At 46.5% G+C, this 24,312-nt stretch overlaps 1 protein-coding gene across 1 annotated transcript in view; it reads right to left on the reverse strand.

Annotated features, from left to right (window-relative positions):
* MDGA1 (MAM domain containing glycosylphosphatidylinositol anchor 1) overlaps positions 1-24,312 on the reverse strand; it is a 139,015-nt gene that overhangs the window by 67,876 nt on the left and 46,827 nt on the right. Inside the window, 7 exon segments of the mRNA XM_066314371.1 lie at positions 3,364-3,657; positions 7,006-7,335; positions 7,729-7,998; positions 12,674-12,806; positions 15,637-15,833; positions 20,159-20,333; positions 23,092-23,231. Of these exon segments, the coding sequence (XP_066170468.1) occupies positions 3,364-3,657; positions 7,006-7,335; positions 7,729-7,998; positions 12,674-12,806; positions 15,637-15,833; positions 20,159-20,333; positions 23,092-23,231 (1,539 nt within the window).

The following is a 24,312-nucleotide window of genomic DNA, read 5'->3' on the forward strand; positions in this document are numbered from 1 at the left end:
TACATATCAGCTCAAATGACAGCACTGTGTTCTGAAACCCCGACTGCTACCCATTTTCAAGCTCAGTGTGTGTTTCACAGCCTTTGACTAGTTCCCCCACACAGAGTGGCCCAGCCCTGATTTTAAACACACCTCTGCAGAGGATTCATTTTTCTGCTCAGGTACTTGGTCCTGAAAAACAGCCTTCATAACAGCATCAGTGATAGTATTGATATTATTAACAACACTCTGCCACTCCATTAATATTTTTATTTCAAGACTTCAAAGTGTTATGTTTATTATACTCCACAAATCCTTGATGAGATGGGTCAGTTTTATTCCGGTTTTGAAGATACAGGAAAAAATGACAAGACAATACTAATCCAAGTGTAGATTCCCAGGAGTTCTGACAAGCCCAGTCTCTCGCTCTAACCATTATACAACACTTCCTCATCTTAAACACAGAGATACAAGGATGCACAGACTTTCATAAACTTATTAGTCTTTCAAAGCTCTACACTACAGACCAAGAAGTCCAGGGAACAGATCATCCATCCTCTCAGAGAGCTGATGATAGACAATTTTAGCTCATAAGCTAAAAGAAAAGCGATTTCTTTTGCTTTCTAAATACAAAAAGAAAAGCAACCTTTTCCACTTTCTAAATACAAAAAACAGTAAAAAGTCCAAACACTCTTTTTTTGACAGCTGACTTGTTCTTTTTGTCTTCTTATCCTCTTTCCACTATTGCAGTGCAGTTGGAAAAGCTTATTTCTGGACTAGTTTGTTACAATACGGCACTACACGCATGAGGATGAAGGGGGAAAACCAAGGGAACGGGGAAAACACAGAAACAGGTTCTGACATCTAATCAGATCTGCTGTATTGATTTTGCAACTTTACCTTTGGAGCAAATCAGAGAAACAGCCACATTACCATCCGGAATGCGCCGGTCCCCGGAGCCAGGCGGCTCCGGAGGCGCTCCCAGGGCCGCGCAAACAGGCGGCCTGGATGCGCACACACGCGCAGCCCTCTGGATGCGCACCCTCCGGAGCGCCGCTCCGACGGGACGCGCCGGCCGGGCCAGGGGAGACAAGCGCTCATCACGGAGGCAGCAGGAGCCACACGATCCCCATTTCCAACGAGATGAGAATTCCAGAGCAAGCCAGCGAACTAATGAGCTGCCCACGCTGGAAAGCTGTGTTTCAATTAACCACAGCAGCACCCACATCCTTCCAGCAGCATGAACAAGGAGCAGAGGTATAAACAGGGACTGTGTTGTTTCTGCGTCTGTTTTCTGCATGAAGGGAAAGGGAGGAGGCTGTAAAAGAGATGAGGGCAATTCTTGCCCTACTTTCTTGGTTTGCATTGCCTTTTTTTTTCAGTTTCTACTAATGGAAGGAGCATTTGAGCACTGAAACCAAAGCTGCCTGCTGAGGCACAGAACAGGCAATGCCACCATAAAGTCCTTCCAGGTTTTCCAGGCAGGAGACAGTTCAGGTATACAGACACTCAGTATGCACCCAGCTTTTACTAAGGGTACACAGAACTGATGAACAAGGCTCTAAAGGGCTGTTTGGATGGGCTGGCACATGGAGTACATGACCATTACTTGGGCAAAATCACAACAAAGCATTGCCATGGGAAGAGCTACAGGAAGAGGATGTTCAGCTACTCTTTACACAGAAGTTCATCACATCTTTGCTTTCTTGAGGGTCACATCATAGTCTCCACCCCAGACAGATTCCAGCTTGCACCTTACCATCTTTCTTGTGTGGGGAATCAGTCCTTCCCCTTCAGCCCAAGATTTAGGTCTGTGATCCCCCTCCAGGCCACCTAGTAAGACTGAATTCATCCCAAGTTCAGCAGTGCTGCTCCCTCTGCAGGGGCAGTGAGGGTCAAGTGAGGCCCACACAGATTTCAAACACACAGATTTCAAACAGCAACACCAAACCAGGGACACCAGCAGGTCTGATGATGGTCTTTGCTCCCAAGTGAAATTTTGCTGTATCTCTCATCGTCTCTTGATGTGACCTAGAGTTACCTTCCCTGCCACGTCCCTCCAAGTCCTATATGACTGAACCAGGCTGCCTTCCTGAACAACTCAAACCAACACACATTTTTACCCTGCCTAAGAGAAGCTTCTCCACACATACTTACCTGCCTGGAAATCTTCACACATTTCCCTATCTCATCCTGTAATCTAAGCCTGCCATGCTCCTGAATAGACAGAGATAATTTTAAAAGGGGTTCTTCAAATACTCAAAGTGCCTGGAGGATTTCACACACCTCTGTTATTGCTGTCCTCCCAGCAGCTCACATCTGTGAGCAGTTTGTCTGGTTGGTTTCAGCCAGGTTGTTTGCTCTGGTCTCACTTCTCTTATTCCTGAGGAGTGAGCCTGGGAGAAGTGTGGCAGCATGTCTAATGAGTGCTGCTGTGCTGTGTGTGGAGGCTCGTCAGTCACAGCCCACAGCAGCATGCCCAGGTGTAAATTAACCTGTTCCCTGCCCGCCCCACACCTGTCAGATCTGTGCTGCTCAGAGTACTCTGCCAGTGTTCAACAATCGCACCGTACTAATGGGATGAGATCTGCACGAAGAGCCAAAGCATTTTATCTGGCTGCCTTCCCCCAGTCTGATTTGAAGTCTTGTAAGAGAGAGAGCACAGACTGCTGCATGTCAAAACACACCTCAATGGCTGTGGGAGCTGAGCAGTCACTCCTCTGGAGGGAGAAACCACTGCAGGGAAACGATGGAGGTATCACCCAATGAAGCATCCCACCCTCTGTGAATAAATATTGCCTTCAAGTGGGGCTGGGAGAACCACTCATAGCCAAAATCACCCCACACACCTGCTAAGAATCGGTCTCCTGTTACTCGCAGCCTGGCTGCATGAAAACCATTTGGGAGTATATATTTCATGTTAGGTCTAGCTATCACTGCTCTTCAGGGAAAATGATTCAGGCATATCCAGGGGTAACTAAGTTGAAGAAAGCATTGTGGTGTGGAAATGGTCTAAATAACATTAAGTTTTCTACCTTTTCAGTACCTGACTTTACAAACTTCCTAACATATCCCGAAGGTATTTAGCACGCATATAACACACATAAACACACCTGGTAAAGCTGCACTCATCCCCTGACACAGCAATAGAAACCATTGTACACAAATACGCACAACACCTCTCCCACTTGCTCTATGCTTGCTGTATGGTGCCCTGCCCTTAGCCTTGCCTAGCCTGACCAGTTAAATATAAACTGTTCAAAGGTCCCCAGACAAAAGAGATGTGTCTGCTCAGCCCAGTAAGAAAGGTCAACCCTGCCTAGCCCCCGGGCTTTTGTGTACACAGGCATGCAGGCAGGCACTCCAGCACTGTATTGTACTCACACTGCACGTTCAGCTGCACCAGGGCTTCCCGGGGTCTGATGTTAAATCCATTGTACCTGGCTGTCTGACACTTATAGGTCCCGCTCATTTCTCGGCTCACACTCTCCAGGTGCAGCTTCCCGTCGTATGTCTCCATTGTCACTGTCCCTGAAGGCATGGGGGTTTCCTTATCCACCCGGGACCAGATGATGGGTGGCTTTGGCTTCCCTCGAACCTCGCACTGCAGCTCGGCCCTGGAGCCTTCCCGCACAGTGATGGTGGACTGACCCTTAGGGACACTGATGGTTGGTGGCACTAAAAGAGAGACAAGAAGGGAATCATTTTACACTGGGTTTTCAGCAAGCAAGGAATATTCTTCAGATACTTCTGACTGAGTCACACCAACAGCCTTGAAGTCCAGAGGTTTCCACCTGACACACTGTAACCCCTCTACGAACACATTGTTCACGCATCTTATCCTACAGGGTCTGGAGCTTCAGGGTACCAAGGAGGATTCCAACCTTTCCAACAGTGTGTCCCAATATCAGTGGCAAGGGCCAGTTCTATTGGGGCAGACTCCAGGCTCCCACCCCTTAATTTGCAAAATGCTATCCAGCTGCAGGGATAGCATCAAGGAACACAAAGGCAAAAGCCTCTATGATCCATTTCTCAATTTCTGGTCAGTGAATTTCTCAAGCGGAACACCAGTTTTTTGACTAAAAATAGAAGTTATATCTGCCAACGTATCCAGACACCCTACTCAAGCCAGACTAAACCTAAGACTTTAAGGATAAGTGCTTGTAGTTCCCCCTCCAGCCTTCTCAGAGGTCCAAGATCCGTGTTTGTTCCTAAACCACAGCAAGGAGTCAGCACTGTTTAGTATCTTTGCTTATTTTACTTTTATTGCATATCTTACTTTAATTGCATATTTTACTTTTATTATTTATTTTGCTTTTATTGGCGAATGCACTGTGAATTTCTCACATAATAAACCTCTGGCTCATCTGAGTCAGAGATGGGTCCTAGCAACAATCACTCCTGGCACCCCTTCGAGGCTGGGAAGAGCTCACCCAGCAGAATTTCTGCCAAGCTGAGGCTAGAGGTGAAGGCACAGTAACACTCAAAGAAATATCCAGCTATCAACTGACAACCAAAACTTTACTGATAAACAAAGCTTAAAAGAAATCCAGTGAATACAGGGTACAGAGATGTCAGTGGGAAGAGGTTTGCTGTTCACATCTCCAATTCCACCAAGAACCCAGGAAGGGGATTTTTGTGCTAAACCACATGTAATGTTGACAATTTATTTGTGTTAGACGTAAGAGCCAACAGTTCAGCTGAAGTAAATATGGCCACAATCTTTTCTGAAAGCTCCTTTTTCAGCCCTTTCTGCTGACAATGACAAGACTTGGATTGACACTTCCATAAATGAAAGGGCCATGTACTTCGTTTCCATTTAAATCAAAATATAGGACTTGAGAAGCTGTAACAAGCTGGTCTGACCAACATTAGCTCAATTCAGCTCAAGCAAAGGAGAGTGTGCTATGGTAATTGTACATGTTACAGCCTGCAGCTCTTTATGAACAAATTTAGGATGGATCCAGCCTAATCTCCCTCTGCAGTGACCTCCCTATACAACAGGGAGGCCACATTTTCAATTTGCAGGTGTCCTGTGGGCTGGGAATCTCATCACACCCTGTCCTGCACAGTGTGAAAGGATGGCAGCACTTTCAGTGCTGACGCTGCAGGCAGCTGCTCACCTGGCGAGCAGCAATTTTCTCCACAGGTAAAGTTGTAAATTGCATTTGAAGATTTTTTATTTTTTTTTTTAATTAAAGATATCTCCTTGGAGCTGCTTGGTGGAGGCAGCCACTCTGATGAGCTCAGGCTTTGTTCAGTGGGGAAACACGTAGCCACTGCTCTGTCCTCTTGCTCTGATCCTGTGGTCTGGGGAAAATCTGGTGTTTTATATGGGAATCACATGTTGAAGGTGGCTCGTTGCTGATTGTGGGGATGTTGCATGTTGGACAGCTTCAGCTACTGCGTGGAAGGCTGCTCCAGCACGTATGGCTGTTATCATTCCCTGGGACACAAAGGGGTCCCGCTGGCCCAGGCTGCCAAAGAGAGGCTTCAAAATGCCCCAGGCTGCCTTCCTTCTCTTTTTCATTGGCCAAATCCACACAAGCATAAGGGACTTACTCTCCTCCAGACAGTCACAGGGCAACCTGTCGCCACATGCACCTCCTTTAAGGTAGCAGCTGGCTGGTGCTTGGACCAACACCTGCACTGACAGACACTGCCAACCCTCTTGGTGGAAATCATCCAGGATCTCCCAGCTCTTCACAGCCTCCCACCCTTGGAGTCTTAAGCACAACTGCACTCTGCCATCTAGTGATCTTGGCAAAAAGAATTGTTCCAGGTGGTATCAGCCACATAAATTTGGGAGAGCAAATTTTGCACCAGGATTGGCGAGTTCCCCCAGTTTTGTCCCCTGCTGGTATAACAGGATTGGTGTTGGCTGGCATGGAGAGATTCTACCTTCCATGGCTGTCCACAGAAGGAAGGACCATTCTCCAGTGTTTAGTGGATCCATGGCACAGTCAGGGCTCAGTCTCCAGGCTGCCAACAAGAGCTGGATGCAATCTTATGGGGAGCAGGCTGGCCTCAGTATTGCTAATGGGAGACAAGGGCTTCCCAAAGCATCAACAGTAGTTGCTGCACTTTTTCTCTGGGCAGCTGAAGTGAGCAGCATTCAGAATCAAGAGTGAGATCAGCCTGGCCTGTGGATCCAGCACAACCAGGAACTGAGAAGCAATATTCTGTGAAGGTGCAGGTCAAAATCTGTGGGCAGCTGACTCCCCTGAGCAGTCCCCCATCAGATTACTAACGCAGTGCTTCTTTGTGCTGTACCCTCATGGTCCTGGAAAGGCAGCACAATGATATGGACACAATGGAGAGCACAGCTGGAGCCATCACTTCCCCAGACACAGAAAGACAGTCCTGAGACTCTATATTCTAGTCCCCAAAGTGACTGACAAACACTGACATATTTGTCCTGTCCTCACTAAGCCATGGCGTGAAGCTCTGACCCTGATTTAAGGGGGAAGCGTTTATAACACTGGGACTCCTACAGAGAGTGTCCAAGACAGACTGCATTTGCAATCCAGCAAACATTAAGTCCTCACAGAATTTGTATCTTGGACACAACTCTGAAAAAAGGTACATTCCTCATAAACAATGCCAAAGAGAAGAAAAAGCAGCTTTCTTTCTCTTTTACTCACTTCTAAAAAAAGAACAGTTGAAATTTGCTGAAATTCCACCACTTCTTCTTTCCTTCACAGTGTGCAGGTTTGTTTGAACAATCACACTGTAAAGCTGTCTCTGTAGCTTTGACTGGAGTGCACTTTGGACTTTTCATAGGGAGAAAATATAAATGAAGATGTGCTTGGTACATAATACATCTGACAGAGAAGTAGAGAAGCTGTAACTATTACACATCTTCAATCTGAGCCAAGTTTTTGCCTGAGGATGTAAGACCTTTCTCTATTAGCATTTAAGACAGGCATGCGCAGTTCTTCAAAATAGCCAGAGGCATGGGGCTGTGGGGCAGCAAGTGATGCCAAACACTCCTCTGGGGTCTCCACCTGCCAGAGAGAGGCTCACCTGTCTCTGAGGAGATGTTCACCTCCACACTGAGGTCAGGAATGGGTGCTCCCTGGAAGGTAGCCACACACAGGTAGGTGCCATAGTCACTGAATCTCAGGTCAATAATCTCCAAGCTGCAGGTCACAGGTGGGAGCTCGGGGTCATTGCGGGTGATGAGCAACCGGTCTGAGAACCTGGCTGGTTTTCCATTCTTGTACCACGAATAGACAACCTTCTCCTGGGGGACAGCATCTACATGACATGAGAGCTTCAAGTCCTGGCCTAACTGGATGGTCTCACTCTCTTTGATCACATCAGGAGTGATTTGGAATGTGGCATTCTTCATGGCTGAAGTGAACAGAAGTGCAAAACCAGTTAGGGTTATCAAAGTATCTTACATGGGACAGGAAAACTGTTATTTTCTCCTCAGGAAGGTAACATTTCCATGCAAAATCTGCCCAAACCCCTCTCCTGCTTGTGTTCCCACAAAAGGTCCCAAGTGCCTCACATCTGGCAGTCTGGGACCATCCAATTCAGGACAATGCTACAGCCCAGAATGAAGCTGCAAGGGGTGCTTGCACAGCCATTGGTCTGGGAGCACAAAAACCTGCCCAGGCACTTCTCCAGAATATTAATTACTCCTAAATATCACATTCGCCCTCAGCTGTACAAGAACAGCCAGGAGGAATGCAATTCCCCTGCTCTCTGAAAACACATGCTCAGAGAAAAACAGCAACTTACAGCGCACCAGCAGGTTCACAATCTTCTTTGCCGGGTTCCCCACATTGTTGATGGCCGTGCAGTTGTAGTAGCCCGAGTCCTCCACACGGATCCTCCAGATGGTGAGGTTGCCTCCTTGCACAAGGCTATTGGGAGGCATTGGGCCAGGAGAGTGGGACCAAACCACTTCTGGCTGTGGGTCACCACCTGTCAGAGAACACTGCATAGTGATGTTGTCACCAGGGTTGACCACCAGAGTCTCATTGACAGACAGCTTCAGAGCAGGTGGGGCTGGAAAAGCACAAAGAAGGACACTGCAGAGCTTGAAGGCCCATCCACTTGCCACAGCTTCATACTTTTTATGATTTGTTCTTGTTGGTGGCTTGTTTGAGTAGGGACAGCTGGAAAGATCTACGAACTGATTATAAATATGAGGTGTTTGTGAATCTAAAGCATGATCATTACCATGTCTTTGAGTGAGAACATTCTGCTTTTTTATGGCTAGGAAACAGAGCAGGCAGGACCTCACACTGCCCCAAAAAACAGTAGTGCTTAGGACTGGGGCACAAAGCAGCTATGACATTTTATCAGTGCTCAGTGCAAGTTCTCTATGGCTTATGATGCAAGTCAGAAGAAAAGCCCAGTAAACCCACTCTGCACATACAGGGGTAGCAAACAGGCAACAGTTGGCAGTAAAAAACCCAAGGCCTGGAGTTCCTTGACTCCTGACACAAACAACTGCAGCCAGGCATAAGGGCAATGGAAGCCTTTGTAGCCTTGATGGAGAGGTGAAGGAGAAAGGATAGCCTCAAAGGAGCCTGCTTGAACTAACCACTGCTTGTGTTCAAGGACAGCTGGCATCAAATCACTCCTCTCACTCAGAGTTTCCATCTAAAGAAGCAAGCTTTAGGGAAGGTCTACCACTAAAAAAAGCTATCCTCAGCTATCCCATGATGCGCCTCTCCATCTCTCACACCCAACCAGACATCTTTGAGAGGCAAAAGCTTTGCCAGGGAGATAGTCCTTGCAGCTCAGAGACTAATATGGAGGACCAGGACCTCTCTGCACTTTAACAGACCATTAACAGCAGCTCTGAACCTGCTCATAACCTCCTTCACCTCCTCATGTGTCTAATACACTTTTCTGTACACCTGGGGGCCATCACAGCAATTCTCCTTCACATTCAGTTGAGCTGAGACTGATGAAAGTGTCTAGACAACCTCTCCTTTGAATGCCCTGGTACCTGTTTTTTTGTTTTGTTTTATTTTATTTCTGCACCCCTCTCACTACAGCCCCCTCCAGGAACTGATCCAAAAGCCTTCCCTTTGTATTCTCTATTTCATTACATGAAGTCTTTCAAAGCCTCTATGAGCACTATCACTGGCTCCATCCAGACAGAATTGAGAAAGTAGCAGTCCCCAGCAAAAAAGCAGGGAGTATGTTTTAAGTAACAGCCATAATAATGCAAAATAAGACATTGTTCCATATTCATGAAGCCTGATTTAACAGCATCATTATTTCTGCCTCTTCTCTCCCTGGACCCTGTGTTAATGAGCTGTGCTGGATTTGTGTTGGATCTCTGAATTACAGCCCATACAAACAAGGCGAGGAGGACTCTTCTCTCCTCAGCACCAGCGCCATAATTTAGTAGCACAACTACTGCCATGCTGGGATATTGCTTTGGTGTACTGAATATAATATCCTCCCTGGCCACTGCACATGCTATTTGTGTCAGAGGTGGCCAGCTATGCCTAAGGAAGAAAGTGGCTCTTCTGCTACCTGCACTGGCCATTTTGAGGCCAGTGGTTGTAGCCTTTGAATTTCAGGAGACCACAGCCTGCACTCAAAGAGACTTTGGCAGGTCTCTTTGCAAGAGTCTTGTAAATAGTGTGCAAGGGTTAATGCTTATTAAATAGCAAAGGAAGGATTTGTACATCCTCACCAAGCTCCAGATGGTTTCATGAGATAGTATGAAGCACAGAAACCCAACAGCTGAACTCACTGTGGTTGGGCAGGACACATTCCTGTCACTAACTCAGTGTAGCTGGCACCAAATAGCTGTTTCTCCCCTCAGACACTGAGCTGCTGTCAGGTTCACAGTGCACAAACTGGCAGGTGCACCATCTTGCCTGGGAATCTCCATCCATCCCTGCCACAGACAGAGAAAGCCTGAGACCAGCCCATGTCCAGAGAGAAGGTGTCAGAGTTGGGGAGCACAGACTAGAGGCCCTGCAGGCTCTAGTTAAGATTTAGGGCTCTTGTAGATTTAGGGTTGGATATGCGAATATCTGATCCACACTCATCTTACCCACCTCTGGGCATGTTAAAAAGGTGGCATGCTGGTGCAAGCACTGCATCATGGCAGGCTGTGTGTGCATGCATGAACGAGGCAGGGAAACTGCAAATCTGCCACCTGCACCGCTCTAGGAAGCAAGCTCCCATGACATGTCCCAAAATGGAGCCTTTGCTGTGGCAGCCTGCGTGGGCTACCACTCTCCACTCTCACCAGCAGACAAAGGTTAACAGACTGCAGACATTGTTATGCAGGAGATGATTCTCATTTATTTGTAACCTGTGGCAATTCCTTTTGTTCTTGGCTCAGAAAACCTGCTGGCGGAGTCTGCCGAGCAGCGAGGGGACCATTAAAAACAAAGAATCGCTTTCAATTCCCTTTGAAGTCCAATTTGCTGCAGTAAAACTGGAGGAGAATTAACCAGCTGGGCTGCTTAATTTTGCAGAAATTGAGGAAGGGGGAAAAGTCAGGCTGACCCTGCAGGAGGAGGTGATGGCAGCCTGGTGCTGAGCTGGTTCTGTGGCTCTGTGGATCCAACCTGCTGCTCTGGAGCCAGGCAACAGCAGCAGAACAGAGAGGGAGCAGGGAAACCTCCTTCCCACTAAGGTTGCAGACAAAGAACCCATTCCCTGCTGCAAGGCCCATGCTGCTGAATAGAGTTTGGGAGAAGTCTATCTCCTTCCCAGAGACCATGATCTGCCCAAAGGACACTGAGGAGCCAGCTGAAGAACAACAAATGAGCTGAGGAGATTCCCCTGGCCTGAGCTGACCTGACCCACCAATTCACATCAAGATCTGTAGTGCCTAGATTATAAATATTTAAGAGAGAGAAACTTCCAAGCTTTTCAGCACCCTTTGGGCCCATCTCAGTTATAAAGGCAAAGGCATCCTGAGTGAAGCTGCTCAGGATTCTTGGCACAGACAAGTCCAGAGTAGCTGTGAAAGCACAAGCGGAACAGAAAACACTAGGCAAAAGAGGAGAGAATTAAAGAATTTCATTTAAATATTTCCTCATCTATGCACAATACTACCTACAGGGCAAGTAACCCATATAATATTTCATGTTAAATATAGTCGTGCTATTTAACACAAACCCTGCTCACACTGCAATGCCAGCTTCATTTTCACTGCCAACTTTTAATACAATTTGCTAAGAACACATTTTCCATGGCCCCTTTGAGCTTGTAGTGCCAGGCTCCACTGTATGTAACTATGTATAAATATGCATCTATAATTAAAAAACAGGGAAAAAAAGCACACCTAGATAGATGTGGTTAAGAAGCTGGAGTAAATTGAGCCATATCGCTGACTTACAATCGAGTACATTTTCCCCATTCATTCAGCACAGGGGCTGGATTGAAATGAAGAGTAGTTTCCCTGTGCTTGGGCTGGCAGGGGGAGTGGACATGAAGAGAAATTTGATTTTCTAGCTCTTCAAAGGTAAAGGTACACAGGGAAGAAGAGCTGTGTAAGATCCCTTTCTTCATCATGAACAGAAGTTTTTTAAAGGGAATATTTCAACATTTGCTACACTCTCATCCTAAGAGAAATTCAGCTAATAGGGTGAGTTGTTCGAGGCATGTTCAGAGATCTTACTACAAAGAGAATACTTTTTTTCTGACATTAGCTATAATTCACTTTCTTAAGCTCATTATTTTTCTTCCTCCTACATAAAATGAGGCAACAATTGTTCAGCACCTTGGAACTCAACTCAGATCAATAAACGTAATTTAAACAGTATCAACAATATCCTGTCAACAGTTAACAACATCAAAAAAAGTTCTGTTTCCACTGCACAAAGATGACACAAGGGACGCAAACTGCTTTGTGTTATATTAGAGAGGTGAATAATTCAAACAGCTACAATGCCTTTCTCTCTGATCATAGAATAACCTAGGACTGGAAGCAATTTCCTGACATTAACTTACTATTTGCGAATATTCAACACACATGGGGGCTTTGCAGGTGGGGATTTTTTATTGTGTGTATGGTTTTGGCTTGGTTTTTTTTAACGGACAGGCTGCAATCAAGTCCTTGCTGGTATTTGATATGCGACACTCAGTTATTGTTCACTTACTGCACATCAAGCAAGAGGCACCAAACTGAATCTGCTCACAACTGGAGGTGCCCTCAAGCACTGCCAGTACGAATAGGAGTGTAGAATTTATTTATCAGGAAGGCACTGGAGATGTATGCTTTCCACAAGCATGGGCACCAGCAGAGCCCGTTACCTGGGAGGTGCTTAGAGCACAGCCTGGCAAACCAGGCTGGAGTCACACATGGATGAATTATTTGTAAGAACTCCTGCAGCACTGCCCCACTCTAGACTGTATCAAATCTATTTTTAAAGTCACTTAGAATTATAAATAAATAAAGTAGCACAGGAATTAGAAGCTACATAGTGCCTCAACACCTACACGTAGCCTGTTTTAATGATCTCATGGCAGGCCAGGGCAAGGCAGTGGCTACACGCAGTGCTACAAGAAACTAGAGCAGCCCTGGCCACAAGACTTGCATGTGAAGGATCTGTAATCCCAGCAGCCACCAGCAGTAAATGAGGTCAAAGTGCTGCAGGCCCTGGACAGAGTACTGTCTTATCCTCCTGGAGGAGTAATGGCTGTTGAGGAGGTGAAGGGTCAGAGGGCTTCAGGGACCCCTCATGTGCCCTCTTACCTGTGGTGTTTGTGAGCTGGAAGGTGATGGATTTGTCAGGGATACTGCAGACATTGCGGACAGACACCTGGCACGTGTAGCTGGCGTAATCCTGGGGTCGAAGGTTCTTCAGCTTCAGGACTTTGGTTTCACCCTGGGATTTGGGAAAAATAGGACCAAAAAAGGACACAAGTGTCCAAAGCACAGATCATCATTCCAAGCCTATATACTGTCCCAAAGTTTACAGATTACCAACAGCTGCCAGGAAAACCTTAGGGAACTGTGCAGATTTCAAGGCTCTCCTGGCTCTATATAAAGGAGACACAAAATGTTTGCAGTGGTCATTTCACCTTCAGGGTTTCACAAAACAGCCATTAACTGACTGGCATGACCTGAAAGCATTGCCAAACAGGTCTGGGCATAATTTCTCATCAACTACTGCCAGAAACATCTTGTAGAACATGACAAACCTTAACCATCCCAGAACAGATCCTGAGATCTAACTCCGAGATATCAGTAGGAACCCAAAGGAAGTCACTGGGGACTCAACATCCCCAAATCGAAGTAAATCAGAGCAGATTGAGGCATTAATACTGGCCTAAATTGACAAGTTCAACAGTTATGCTCTAGAAATCTGCAGTATGGGAGGAAAAAAAAAATCAGAGAAATACTCAAAGAACTTCCAAAACTTTCTGATCCTTCTTCTCCGGATTCTAATCTCATTTATGCTGATGTAAATCCAGAGTGACTGCAGAGACTTTGATAGCCTTTTCTCATTCTAAGGTAACAAATACAATCACTGCCTGCACTCCATTAGTTACTGGCTTGTTATAGAAACAGAATCAAGTTGTTACATTAACAATAGACACGATCTGTAGACTTTTATTTATGGAACATAGAAAGCTCTGAGAATCATCCTATGGTTTGCACACCCTGCAACTCGTCTTGTGCTGACAGCTTGTTGCTGTTGTGCTCCCCTTGTGTTTGTCAAATCTCTTATGGAGAAATCATTCCGTAACTCCCCACAAGCGTGAGGAGGTGTCAGCATGACAAATCCTCCTGAGGACAACCCCAAGGGACTGGACAATGAGCTCAGGAATGGTAATATGCAGAGAACAAGGATGTGAAGTGAGTAAATTAAAATGATAAAACCTAGGATACCAATAACCCTAGGAAAGTCCTGTCTCCTGAGAATTGCTGCTATGCCACACAAATTATGGCATAAGTTATGGCATTTATGATACGCACATCATCTACATACTTACAGGTCATATGCACCCTGTTTATTGATTAGCAAATTTAGGCATGTGTGTATAAACTCTCAGTGTAAGTAAGTTCTAAAAAGCTTAAACAGTGAAGTCTTCACCTTGTTTTTAATGTAAAGGTCTATTCAAACTTGACACTGGATAAAGGTTCCTCTCTAAGACAACACTGCAAACTCCAGTGAAGGGTACTTTGTTAAACATTCCAGCAAGATTTTCCCCTTCCAGCAGTGTTGCAGTTGCAGAGGTGTGTTTTTGTTAACTTCATCTCTTACCAACCCAAACTTACAGGCTTATGCTGGTGATAAGGCAAGGACTCTAAAGGCATGCCTGTCTGAGCACAGCAGCCCAACACCCTGTTTCAGAGCTGGGAATGACCCATCGTGTCGGGAGCATTGCCTGACAGGAGCTGCAGCACGCTGGGTCATTTAAACATTAATGCTGCAACACGGTGAATTTTTGCCAGATGCCTTACTTAGCTAGAGAAAATATCCCAAGTCCTAAGATATCCTCTCATTGGGCAACACCTCCTGCTAATTACACTGAGCCTAGTGAAAACTGGAAGAGGCCATGGTGGCTTCCTCCAAGGCCAGGGATGTCCTAGTTGGGAGCCACATACAGGCACACAGACAAAGCTGTCTTCAGGGCCAAACAGCAGCACTGACCTACAGTGTTTCTGCAAATCTGCCACTAACCTGCAGCTCTCTCCTCCCGCCTCATCCCCCTGAATATTTCCATTTGGATGCCCATTTCCATGACCTACAGAGATGGTGTGTTTCAATAAAATATGAACATGACTACATTAACTTAAAGGTTGCCTGGGGCATTGCTCAGAAATCAAAATCAGCCAGAATGTGCTCTTTCCCCAGCGTTGGGAATGCAGGAAGGTGCTTGGGATGAAACAGGTGCCCTGGGGAGCTGCCCTTTCAGCCCTCCCTTCTCACCCATCCCTGCCATGTGCTCCCTGGCAGCCTTGCTGGAAGTACTGGGGCTGATTAGCATCTAAAGGACATTCAGATCCCAAGCTCATCTTAGGATAACATGCCCAGAGTGCCTCAGCAAAAGAAAAGTTCCCTTCCATCTCCCATTGCATTGGCAGGCTAATTACTGTGAAGAAAGTGGTTTTTACTGGGGAAACCCGGTTGTGCAGAGCAAGTCCAACACAGGCAAGCAGGAGAAGGAGAAAAGATGTGGATACCTTGTCCCAGGACAACAGTCAGGAAGTGCCCAGGCAGTTTGGCTCCCCATTACTTGTGGCCATTAGAAAAAGCTCATGTAATGAGAAATGCCTGCCATTTGCTCACAGTGCTAAACAGGAAGCCCTTCCCTGACATATGGAGCCAGGGCACTCAATTAAGAAACAAAAACAGTGATGGGAGATAGAGGAAATCCAGTCTTGGGATTATTTGGATTTTAGTCTCAGCCATCCAACAGCTGTATAACCTCAGTAGGGGAGCTGTGTCACTGCCCTCAGGGACAGTGATAACAAGGGAAAGGCCCTCTTAGGCCACACTCGCCCCTACTGTTCTGCTCCTCTTGTACCCTGGGAATTTGCATGCAGAAGGAAGATCTACCAGCCCTTCTGGAGGCAGCACTCCTTGCAGTGGCCTGCACCCTCTCCCCAGCATCATAATCTATGCAGGGAAGGAAACACCACGCACTACAGTGCCCTGCATCAGCGAGACACTCAACACAATTTGGCAGAGGTTTGCTTATTTTCACCTGTGTGTAAAGGGGCTCATAGATGTCCACACCATTGTCCTGACTGTGAGAAAGTATCTCGGCTCCCCGTTTCCAGATGAAGCGGGCTGGCGGGTTGGAGTTGACAGTGCAGCGGAGGAAGACGGTCTTCTCCTGGTAGAAGCTGCCACGTACATCGCTGATGGTCTGGTGGACGGTGAGAACAGGCTCATCTAGATCTGGAGGGGAGGTAAGGAGGGTCGCAGCCACTGTTAGCAAAGCTTGGTCTCTGTGTACAGCCTGCAGAGCAGATGATGCTCCAGGTACCACTGAGGAGAGGGGAAGGTCCCACACATGTGGCTGATGACAATTGCAGATTTCAGAGCTGATCTGAGGGCAGGTAATATAACCAATATCTAAAGGGAACAGACAGGAGAAGCCAGAATTCTCCCGCTCACCACACAAACCTTCAGGGAATAGAAAGCAGTCTCTGGTTTGCAGATCACCATGTAGTCCTCAAAAAACCATCTGCTTGCCACATGTGTCTCAGGGCACTGGGCTGCCTCAGCTTCCCCAGTGGCATCCCCCCTACCGAAAATCACCATTTTCTACTTCAGTGAGAGGTCAGAATGATCCCCAAAAGCTCTGTTCCATCATAATTTCTGCATTTTCCAGTTCCCAAATCCCTCCTGAAATCATGGGCCTTAGCCCATGTCTGTGAGATGTCCGTACAAATGACAGGATGATTTTTCAATGCAAGGAATGAAACTAAAAAATTAGGACAAGATCAAGGAGCTGAGTTGGAAAGTCTTCTAGACAGAGCAAATCTCATGGGGAGCCATGGGAATATGAGATGCAAAACACTGTAATAGGTATGTATAATTTCTCTCTCTTCCTGTTAAATATCCTCTGTGTATTTTCTTCGAAGCCTGTATCAACTGTCCTTCTTCAGCAGCTTCTAGTCACTGCAACTCCCATTACCCCTCCCTAAACTGATCAGATTCTTTTGTTCTCTTTCTTTACAGAAGATGCTCCTTTCAGTCCCCTTATTGTACCTGCATCAGACACACAGCCACCATTATTGAGTCAATGGTTATCAGTGGCTACATTTTCAAGGACAGAAGCAAGAGCCCTGCAGGGAGGCAATTTTCTTCATCCACACAGGGCATATGCCCCCCTACAGTTGCCCACCTGCTAAAAAGGGATGATTTTCTTGGAAGTTGCAGCACGTATCAATGTTTGAACATTAAGGTAGCATGGGTGACACCTCAGAGGCAGTGAATCTTTCTCTTCACGAAGATGAGACTGAGGTTTAAATATAAAGATCCCTTTTGACAAGAATTGTCCCTCTAAAATGGAAATCAGCCCCTGTGTCTTTAAGAATATCTTATAAGGCACCTTTTGAGCTCAAGTTGAAGCAATTCTGTATTTTCAGGAGCACTGTGACCCTATCCTCAGCTGCAAGGAAACCAAAGTACTTGTACCCAGTATCCTCTTGTGCTGCCAGCATGATCCTCTGCACATGCTAATGCTCACATCACCTCCCACCCTCCCATGCCACCTAGTTTCACAATATTTTATTTTACAAATTTGGAATTTTGGAGATCTGACTTCCAGAAAGAAAGAAGGAAGCAGGGATGAGTTTCTGCTAACATGTCATCCAAACAACATACGCTCTCTTCTGAATCACAAGTGTCAACTTGTGGATTCGTGTCTTTTAATGAGCTGTGTGCTCGGCAGACAGCAATTGTTATGTGACCTGAAATTTGCCTTCTTGACCATAGCTCAGAGATACGAGTAGAGCCATTAATGGAATAATGACAAGACACAAAATATATCCCAGAAAAAAGATTCTGCCAACAGAAAAACATCCATGGCTGAAGGAAAACATATGCAGATGGGGAAAAAAGTCTCCTCTCCATACAGTGCTGTCTTTAGGTGGCCATAGGATGACTGAACATCAAATTCTTTTGGACCAGGACCCTGAGCACCACTCTCCTCTTTTCCTCCCTCTTCGTCCTTAACCCTCCTTTATTTGTTCAAACTTCACATGAGTGACTCTGTAGCTACCATCCTTCTGAGACTGTTTCTTCCCTTCCTAACTAAAGAAGCAGCTCACTACTGCAGTCTTCTGGCTCCCAGCTACTCCCCACACAAAAAAACACCACCTTCTCTTTGGTTGCTAAAACTTTCCTCCTTTGAATTCTTCAGCCTTCTTTTGTAGCAGTCAGCTCTAGGTCTAGCCCTCCTGAGAAAAGCTAAAATAAGGCCTACAAAAATGTGTATGTCCTTGGTGCACGAGTAATGCCACTGATGTCAGTGAGCTGCTCAAATGATAAATTTGGCCCAAGGCTGTTCATGGAGATGATCACATGGGATGTTTCATGCACAATAAAAGCTTGTAAACATTCATCCTTTTCTTTACTTCACTTTCTCTCTCCCACATGGAAATACTCAGAACAGCAGCTGCCTCTCTGCCAGTGTCTAACCAATACTTTAAAGCCTCACAGATGCCCACTTGGGGCAGAGGAATATCATGCTACCTCCTAGTGTTTCCAGCTTAATATCCTCTTGGCACCAAGGATGCTCTCTGCACAACCTCACTGTTGAACACTAAAGTATGACTGAGGACTAGCAGCAGCTGTCAAAGACACCAAGGTACACATGAGGGTGATTACTTACCTCCAACTACAAAATGGGATGCAGGAAAAGAAGGTTTGGGGGTTTTTTTCCAAATTCTGGTTCATTCAGCTGAAGGTTGCCTGGGTGAGCATTCAACAAAAACTGTGGCTTTTCCCATGTGTTCCCTTGTACCTACTGCAAATACTAGCAGAAAATAGTCTCTCCTCCCCAAGAACCAAGTGAGCAGAACAGAGGTGCAGTACCAAGTCCATCTGCAGAGTAGATGTTAGTATGAGAAAGCCCTTGGCCACACCATTAGCCCCACAGTTCTACAGATCAGAGCTGCATGAGGGACCACAGGACACTACATTACTCTAGCTCCAGCCTGCACTGTGGGACCACCCTCAGGGCATGAAAAGGCACAGTCCTGTTCCTAGAGACACAGGCCCTGGCAAGGTGCCACACTGAGCCTTGAGAAAACCAAATATCCTTTGTAATGGAGAGTTATCATATGCCTCCACCACATGTAGGAGAAGAAACAGGCAGAGAAGCCAAGCAGTTCTAGGGTGGGCGCCAGAACTTCTCTAAACGAAGCGAGGCAATGCCAACGAAAAAACACTCATCCTGTCCAGTGGCTGCTGTTGAACCAATCCATTTCCACAGCCTAGATAGGATAGTACCCACACTACACTACTCCAATAAAGGGTAGGGGAAGGAAGGAACAGATGGGAGCTACTCTCAGCAATACAGTATGACAGTGGATCATGAACCTGCCAAAAGCTAAGGACACCCAAATCTGTGGCACATTTTGTGAGAGTCACATCACAGTTGGGCTGGACAGCAGGACTAAAAGGAAGCAGTCAGGCAGCAGTTGCTGTCAGAAAAAAGGACTGCCCAGACTCCAGGCATGTACTGGGGTTTTGGAGCTTGGAGGTTGTTCCACTGACAGACAACCACAGTGCCCTTCAGCTCAGAAGGAAGGAGCTTCTCACTAGAAGGAATGTAGAACAGCTAATGACAGGTTCAGGGACAGATTCAGCTGCTTTATCATACTTTATAACCTTTTAGTACCAACCTCTTCTCAGATGAGTGAGGAGAGGGATTTGGTGTTAGCTGAAATTTGGATTTGGAGAAAATTGGAATAGTAGATAGTCAAGGACAATGACAATAATCTTCTCCAAGAGAGCAAAACAAATCTTGGATTTCTTCCACTTGGGCCTTAGGGGGTAAGTTTAATTTCCCTCCTTTTTGACCACAGCAGCCCAAGAATAAACATTAAGTCCAATTAAAAAAAAAAAAAAATTAAAAGAAATCCTCAAAACTTGAAGCCCAAGGTGGAAAACCACCAGCAGGATCTCCAGGACTCAAGAAGGATGGGTACCAGCCAGCAAAATGTTAAGTCACCTTCACATTATGGGCACTACGACCAACCAGGACAATGTTGAGTCACCTTCACATTCACCCTATCACAGCTCACCCTCCTCAGCTATGTTCTGGAGTTTTCAGCTCTGTTTCCAGCATGCTACACAAGTAGCCACGCTGGGAACAGGACAGTGGCTTCAGGAACACCCCCAACATCTGGGGCACTACCAACTTCAAGAAACATTGCTTGCTTCAAGCTCTGTCAGCTTCAAAATGAAGACAAAGAAAGCAAAAGCCATGCCCAACGCTCCACCCCAGACAAGTGCTTGGGAACCCTGTCAGAGACAGACATCAGAACACCTAGTTAAGAATGACTCACAAGGACAGCAGAGCTGTATTTTAAAGGGATGGATCTAATCTCCTAGGCAAAAAAAGACACTGGGGAGACCACGCCAGTCCCTCTGCTCCTGAATCAGGTGCATGTGGTCCTAGGGCAATGCAGCTCCCTGCTGGCCCCGCAGCAAGGCAGAGACATGCAGTAGAACTGTGGGAAGGTCTGGGTTGCCACTAAACGACTTACACTGCACATCTACTCGAATGGACTTGATGGCAGGGACCCCAACCCCATTTTCTGCTTTACAGTAATAGCGGCCCCCCTGCAGCCTTTGGATCTTCTCAATCCGAAGGGTCTCGTTAAGCACTGACGTCTCCTGGAATTTGTCCGACGCGCTGCCAGCAGTTTTGGTCCATCTCACCTGCACGAGAAGAACAAGAGAAATTAAATCAGGCACCCAAAATAGAGATCCCAAGATTCAGCAGAGCTCCCTTTGTTGCTCTTCCCCCTCCTCCCTAGTGACTTCCATAAAGAGGTCCTACAGCACAACCAGGATTAGCAAAGATCAGCTAGTGATCTCAGTCTGTTTCAGTAGCCCAGCTGCTGGCTCTGGTCCACTGCCTATCCCCTCATCCAAGGGTCCAGGATAACTCAGACACACACTGCATGTTTGCCACTCCTGCTCTGATCCTGCAAACCCAGCAGCTTGCTCAGTTTTATGCCACTATCTGCACAGCAGAGGACTTTCAGCATTCATCCTTGAGACCCCATGTGGCTGGTAGGCCACGACACTACAGCAGACATCAGCTCACTGATACAGAGCTTTTACTGCAGTCTACACTCATCTTTTTCTGGACAGCAAGCCTATTTCTGCTTTTTGCTCTTCCATGAGTGAGAAAAGGCTGTCGCTATCTGACTCTTGCCCCTTTCCCACTGGGAACTCCTGTCTATTTTTTTTTGTAAGTCATCCTTTTGCAGTACACAAGCTTTTCCACTGTTTTTAAAGATACAGGGGAAAAAAAAAAAAAGAAAAAAAAAATCCCTTCAGATTTCAAGCCACCTTTTCATTTCTTTGTTCTTATGTTGCATGTCTTAAGATCCTGGCTTGCAGAGGCAGCAGAGCTGCATGATATTTCATGGTGAATGGTGGCAAGAAGACAGCAATCCCAAAGACTGAAGGGTTTCTGCTTTGTCTGGAATGAGGTACAGCCCCCACAGTGGCCATACAAGCTTCCCCCTTGTTTTCTGCACTCCACACAATGAAAGAGAAAGACAGCTTTTCTCAGTCCATTGGTTTCCTGTACCTGCAACCTCCCTTCTAAAGGCTGTTTGCTGCCCTCCTACTCTTCAACAATTTAGACTCTGGAACTGAGATCCAGCAAGATCAGCCAGCAGAAGGCATTTCAATTCAGCATTGGCCATGGATAAGATGGACCAAATACCTTGGCCACTCTGCCAGACTTTGCCTAAAGCTCACTGCCATCACCTGTTTGGTGCTAATGCTCTAGAAGGAGCAAGGGGGTGTACATCCCATCACAGAGCACCAAGCTGAGCAGATTTTTGGAGCAATTGACCATGGATTTATTCAGCCTTTTTAGGCTTATGAAATCGTCTGAGGGCCCCAAGACTCTTGGAGTCTCTTGTTTTGAAGGACACTTCAGCCAGCTCTTTAATCTTTTCAATCACAATCTCATTTGAGTATTTTGGCCACATTTTCATGCTTTAATGACTGGCTGATAGAAAGGGAAAGAGAAGATTAAACAAACGTTAGCACAAAAGCTTAGCTGAGGAAGAAATCAATCCATTACAAGGGAGGGGAGAAATTGCTGCATGCCACATTTTATACATGCAGGCTCCATTCTCCCTGGTTATTCCTGTTTCTAGGCTCTGGTGCCCCCAGTGCAGGTCTGGGCAGTGACAAGGCAGAGTGACAAGACAGAGTGCTGCCCACTAGCTTGCTGTCTGCAAGAGGCTCTGCTCCAGAAATCTCTCTAGCTACTCAGGCTCAAATCCCTACCTGCCAAGGCCTTTCCACTCATTCAACAACCTTAGGCATGGCCACTGCAACCAAATTCCCCATTTCTGATGCACACGGTATCATTTGTTCATCACTGTCACAAGCCTAGGTTGGATGTTTTTGCTGACTTGGCTCAGGTAACTTTCTTTTTATTGTTTCCAGGATATTCTTTTGATGGCAAAAAACATTTCAAATCCTTGCTTTTGTCATTGCCTTGTCACCAAAAAGCTCCTCACAAGCAAGCCCACAGAGGCATTGACTGGAGTAAGAAAATGCATGGCTTCTTGCCACAAATATCTTTGGCAGGACTGAGGAATAGGGCCAAGGCACATATCACATGTGGCTCTCCTGAGTGTATTCTGGTCTGGCACATCCAGCCTCGCAGTGTGCACCAGCTGCCACTCCCTCCACGCTCTGTCCCAGAGCTGGCAGAGATGCTCTAGGCCAGTAACTCTATAGACACATCCACACTAACACTGAACAGCCCAGCTTGAGTGTCTGAAGGGTGCTGAGGTGGCTGCACGGGCCTGAGGCTGTGCAAAGCTCTGGCCACCCCAGGTAAGGACTGCAGTCATTAGCCAAGATCAGCTTTGTACCTCCCCACCGGACTGTGTCTAACCACAGCATGGCTGTGTCCAGTGCTGCAAGTCTGACTCTGCCTCTGCTTGGCGGCCACAAAGCAATGAACATCAGGCTTTGCATGGGGCTCAGTGAAGTGCACCACCAACTTCCCAAACTCCCCCAAGCAGCAGCCCCTTGGCTGTACATCCAGAGAAGCTGGTCCGTGAAGGACCAACTCCTAAGGCAAGCATGTATGGGAAGCATCTTCTAGGATGTCCCTACTTTGTAGTAAGAGGGTTAAAGATTTCAGAGTTCAGTTTCGACTTTAAGTTTTTGGAGGGATTTCACATACTGAAGACAAGTCGAAGGTCTTTGTAAGCTTCTGCAGAGCTTTGTGGATTGTTTTCCAGATACCAAGCTTAAATGCTTCATAGCTTCTTCATAGCTTAACAAGCTAAGGGCTGCAGAATGGGTTGCCCCTACCCAAGTCCAACATGTAGGAGAAAGCTGGACACCCCACTGCCCACAATTTTCCTCTGTGTGGAGACTACAAACATGTGCCATGGGGGAGCATGGGTGACAGGCATGACTGAAGGCTTACCTGTGGCCGGGGGTGTCCTGTGACCAGACACTGCAGGACCAGTGTGTCCCCCTCCCGAATTGTGTAAACACGTTCACTGATGTTGTCTTCCTTCACCACGCATGCCTGCCCAGCATGGATGATTTGGGCCTGAGCAGGAGCTGTAGAAAGAAAAGAAGAGGCAAAGATGGAAATGAGCAACACCCCATCTCCTTATGCCCACTGCCCAGGGTGGCTTCTCCCACCTCTTCAGCCACAGAGTGGAAGAGCCAGGAAGTTCTGGGAACGAGTCACGGAGGTCTGAGAAGATATATTATTGAGCAATTTTCCCCATTTCCTGAGTGACTGATACCAACGACTATTTCAAAATCTTTGGTTCTGTTGGGATGAGCAGCTTTAGACACTGAGAAGCAGAATATGGAGCTTCTTTGGCGTGGACCCTCCTGCATGGATTGAGGACTAAAAATTTCCTGCTGTTATCTCTCCCAGAAGGGAGTATGTGCAAACAGCTATAGCAGGGACCTGGTCAAATCACAACTGCTCTATGGCTGTCTAAAATAAGCCTGATTACTATGATTTACCTTGCAGGGGGCTGGGATAACTACTGAGCAGTCAGAAAGGGCCCTGAAGCTCTGCACAGCTATTAGCACATATCCCTAGAAAAGGCATAGCACACACTGCAGGAAAAAGCAGTCTTTCCCATATTAAATAGCTGTCTGTCTCAACTCTGAGCCAGGGGAAACAGCCTCTGGAGGACCAGAGGACCCCATAACTTGTAGGGATTTCTCCACCTACAGCTGCTAATGGAGACAAGTTACTCTCAGTCTAGCTAGGAAAATGGCTGAAGACCAGTGGTACATAGACAGGTTTCCAAAACAAAATTTTAAAATGCCACGACCCCAAACAGCTCCTATAACCTACAACAGCCCTGATGAGAAGCAGAAAGAGACGAGCTCTAGTAGAATAGGATTTTATAAAGAAAAAGGCCTCAGCTCTGAAATTCTGTGCAAACAGCCTTTGGCTCTCTACTCCAAAGCGTTTGTGTGATCAGAGAAGTGGCTGAGATGCACTGAAGGTGACTGTGCAGCCCTGCCACACACCTGCACTTATTTGAGGGGTAAATGCAATTGTACTTCAAGACACAGAGAACCCCATAAACATGTCTATGAGTGGGTGTCTCACTGACAGTCCCCTGGGATACTTACTCAGCTTGCTAGAACGCTTTCAGGTGACTCTGGAGTC

Source organism: Sylvia atricapilla, chromosome 3, assembly GCF_009819655.1.
Source record: "Sylvia atricapilla isolate bSylAtr1 chromosome 3, bSylAtr1.pri, whole genome shotgun sequence".
Taxonomy (NCBI): domain Eukaryota; kingdom Metazoa; phylum Chordata; class Aves; order Passeriformes; family Sylviidae; genus Sylvia; species Sylvia atricapilla.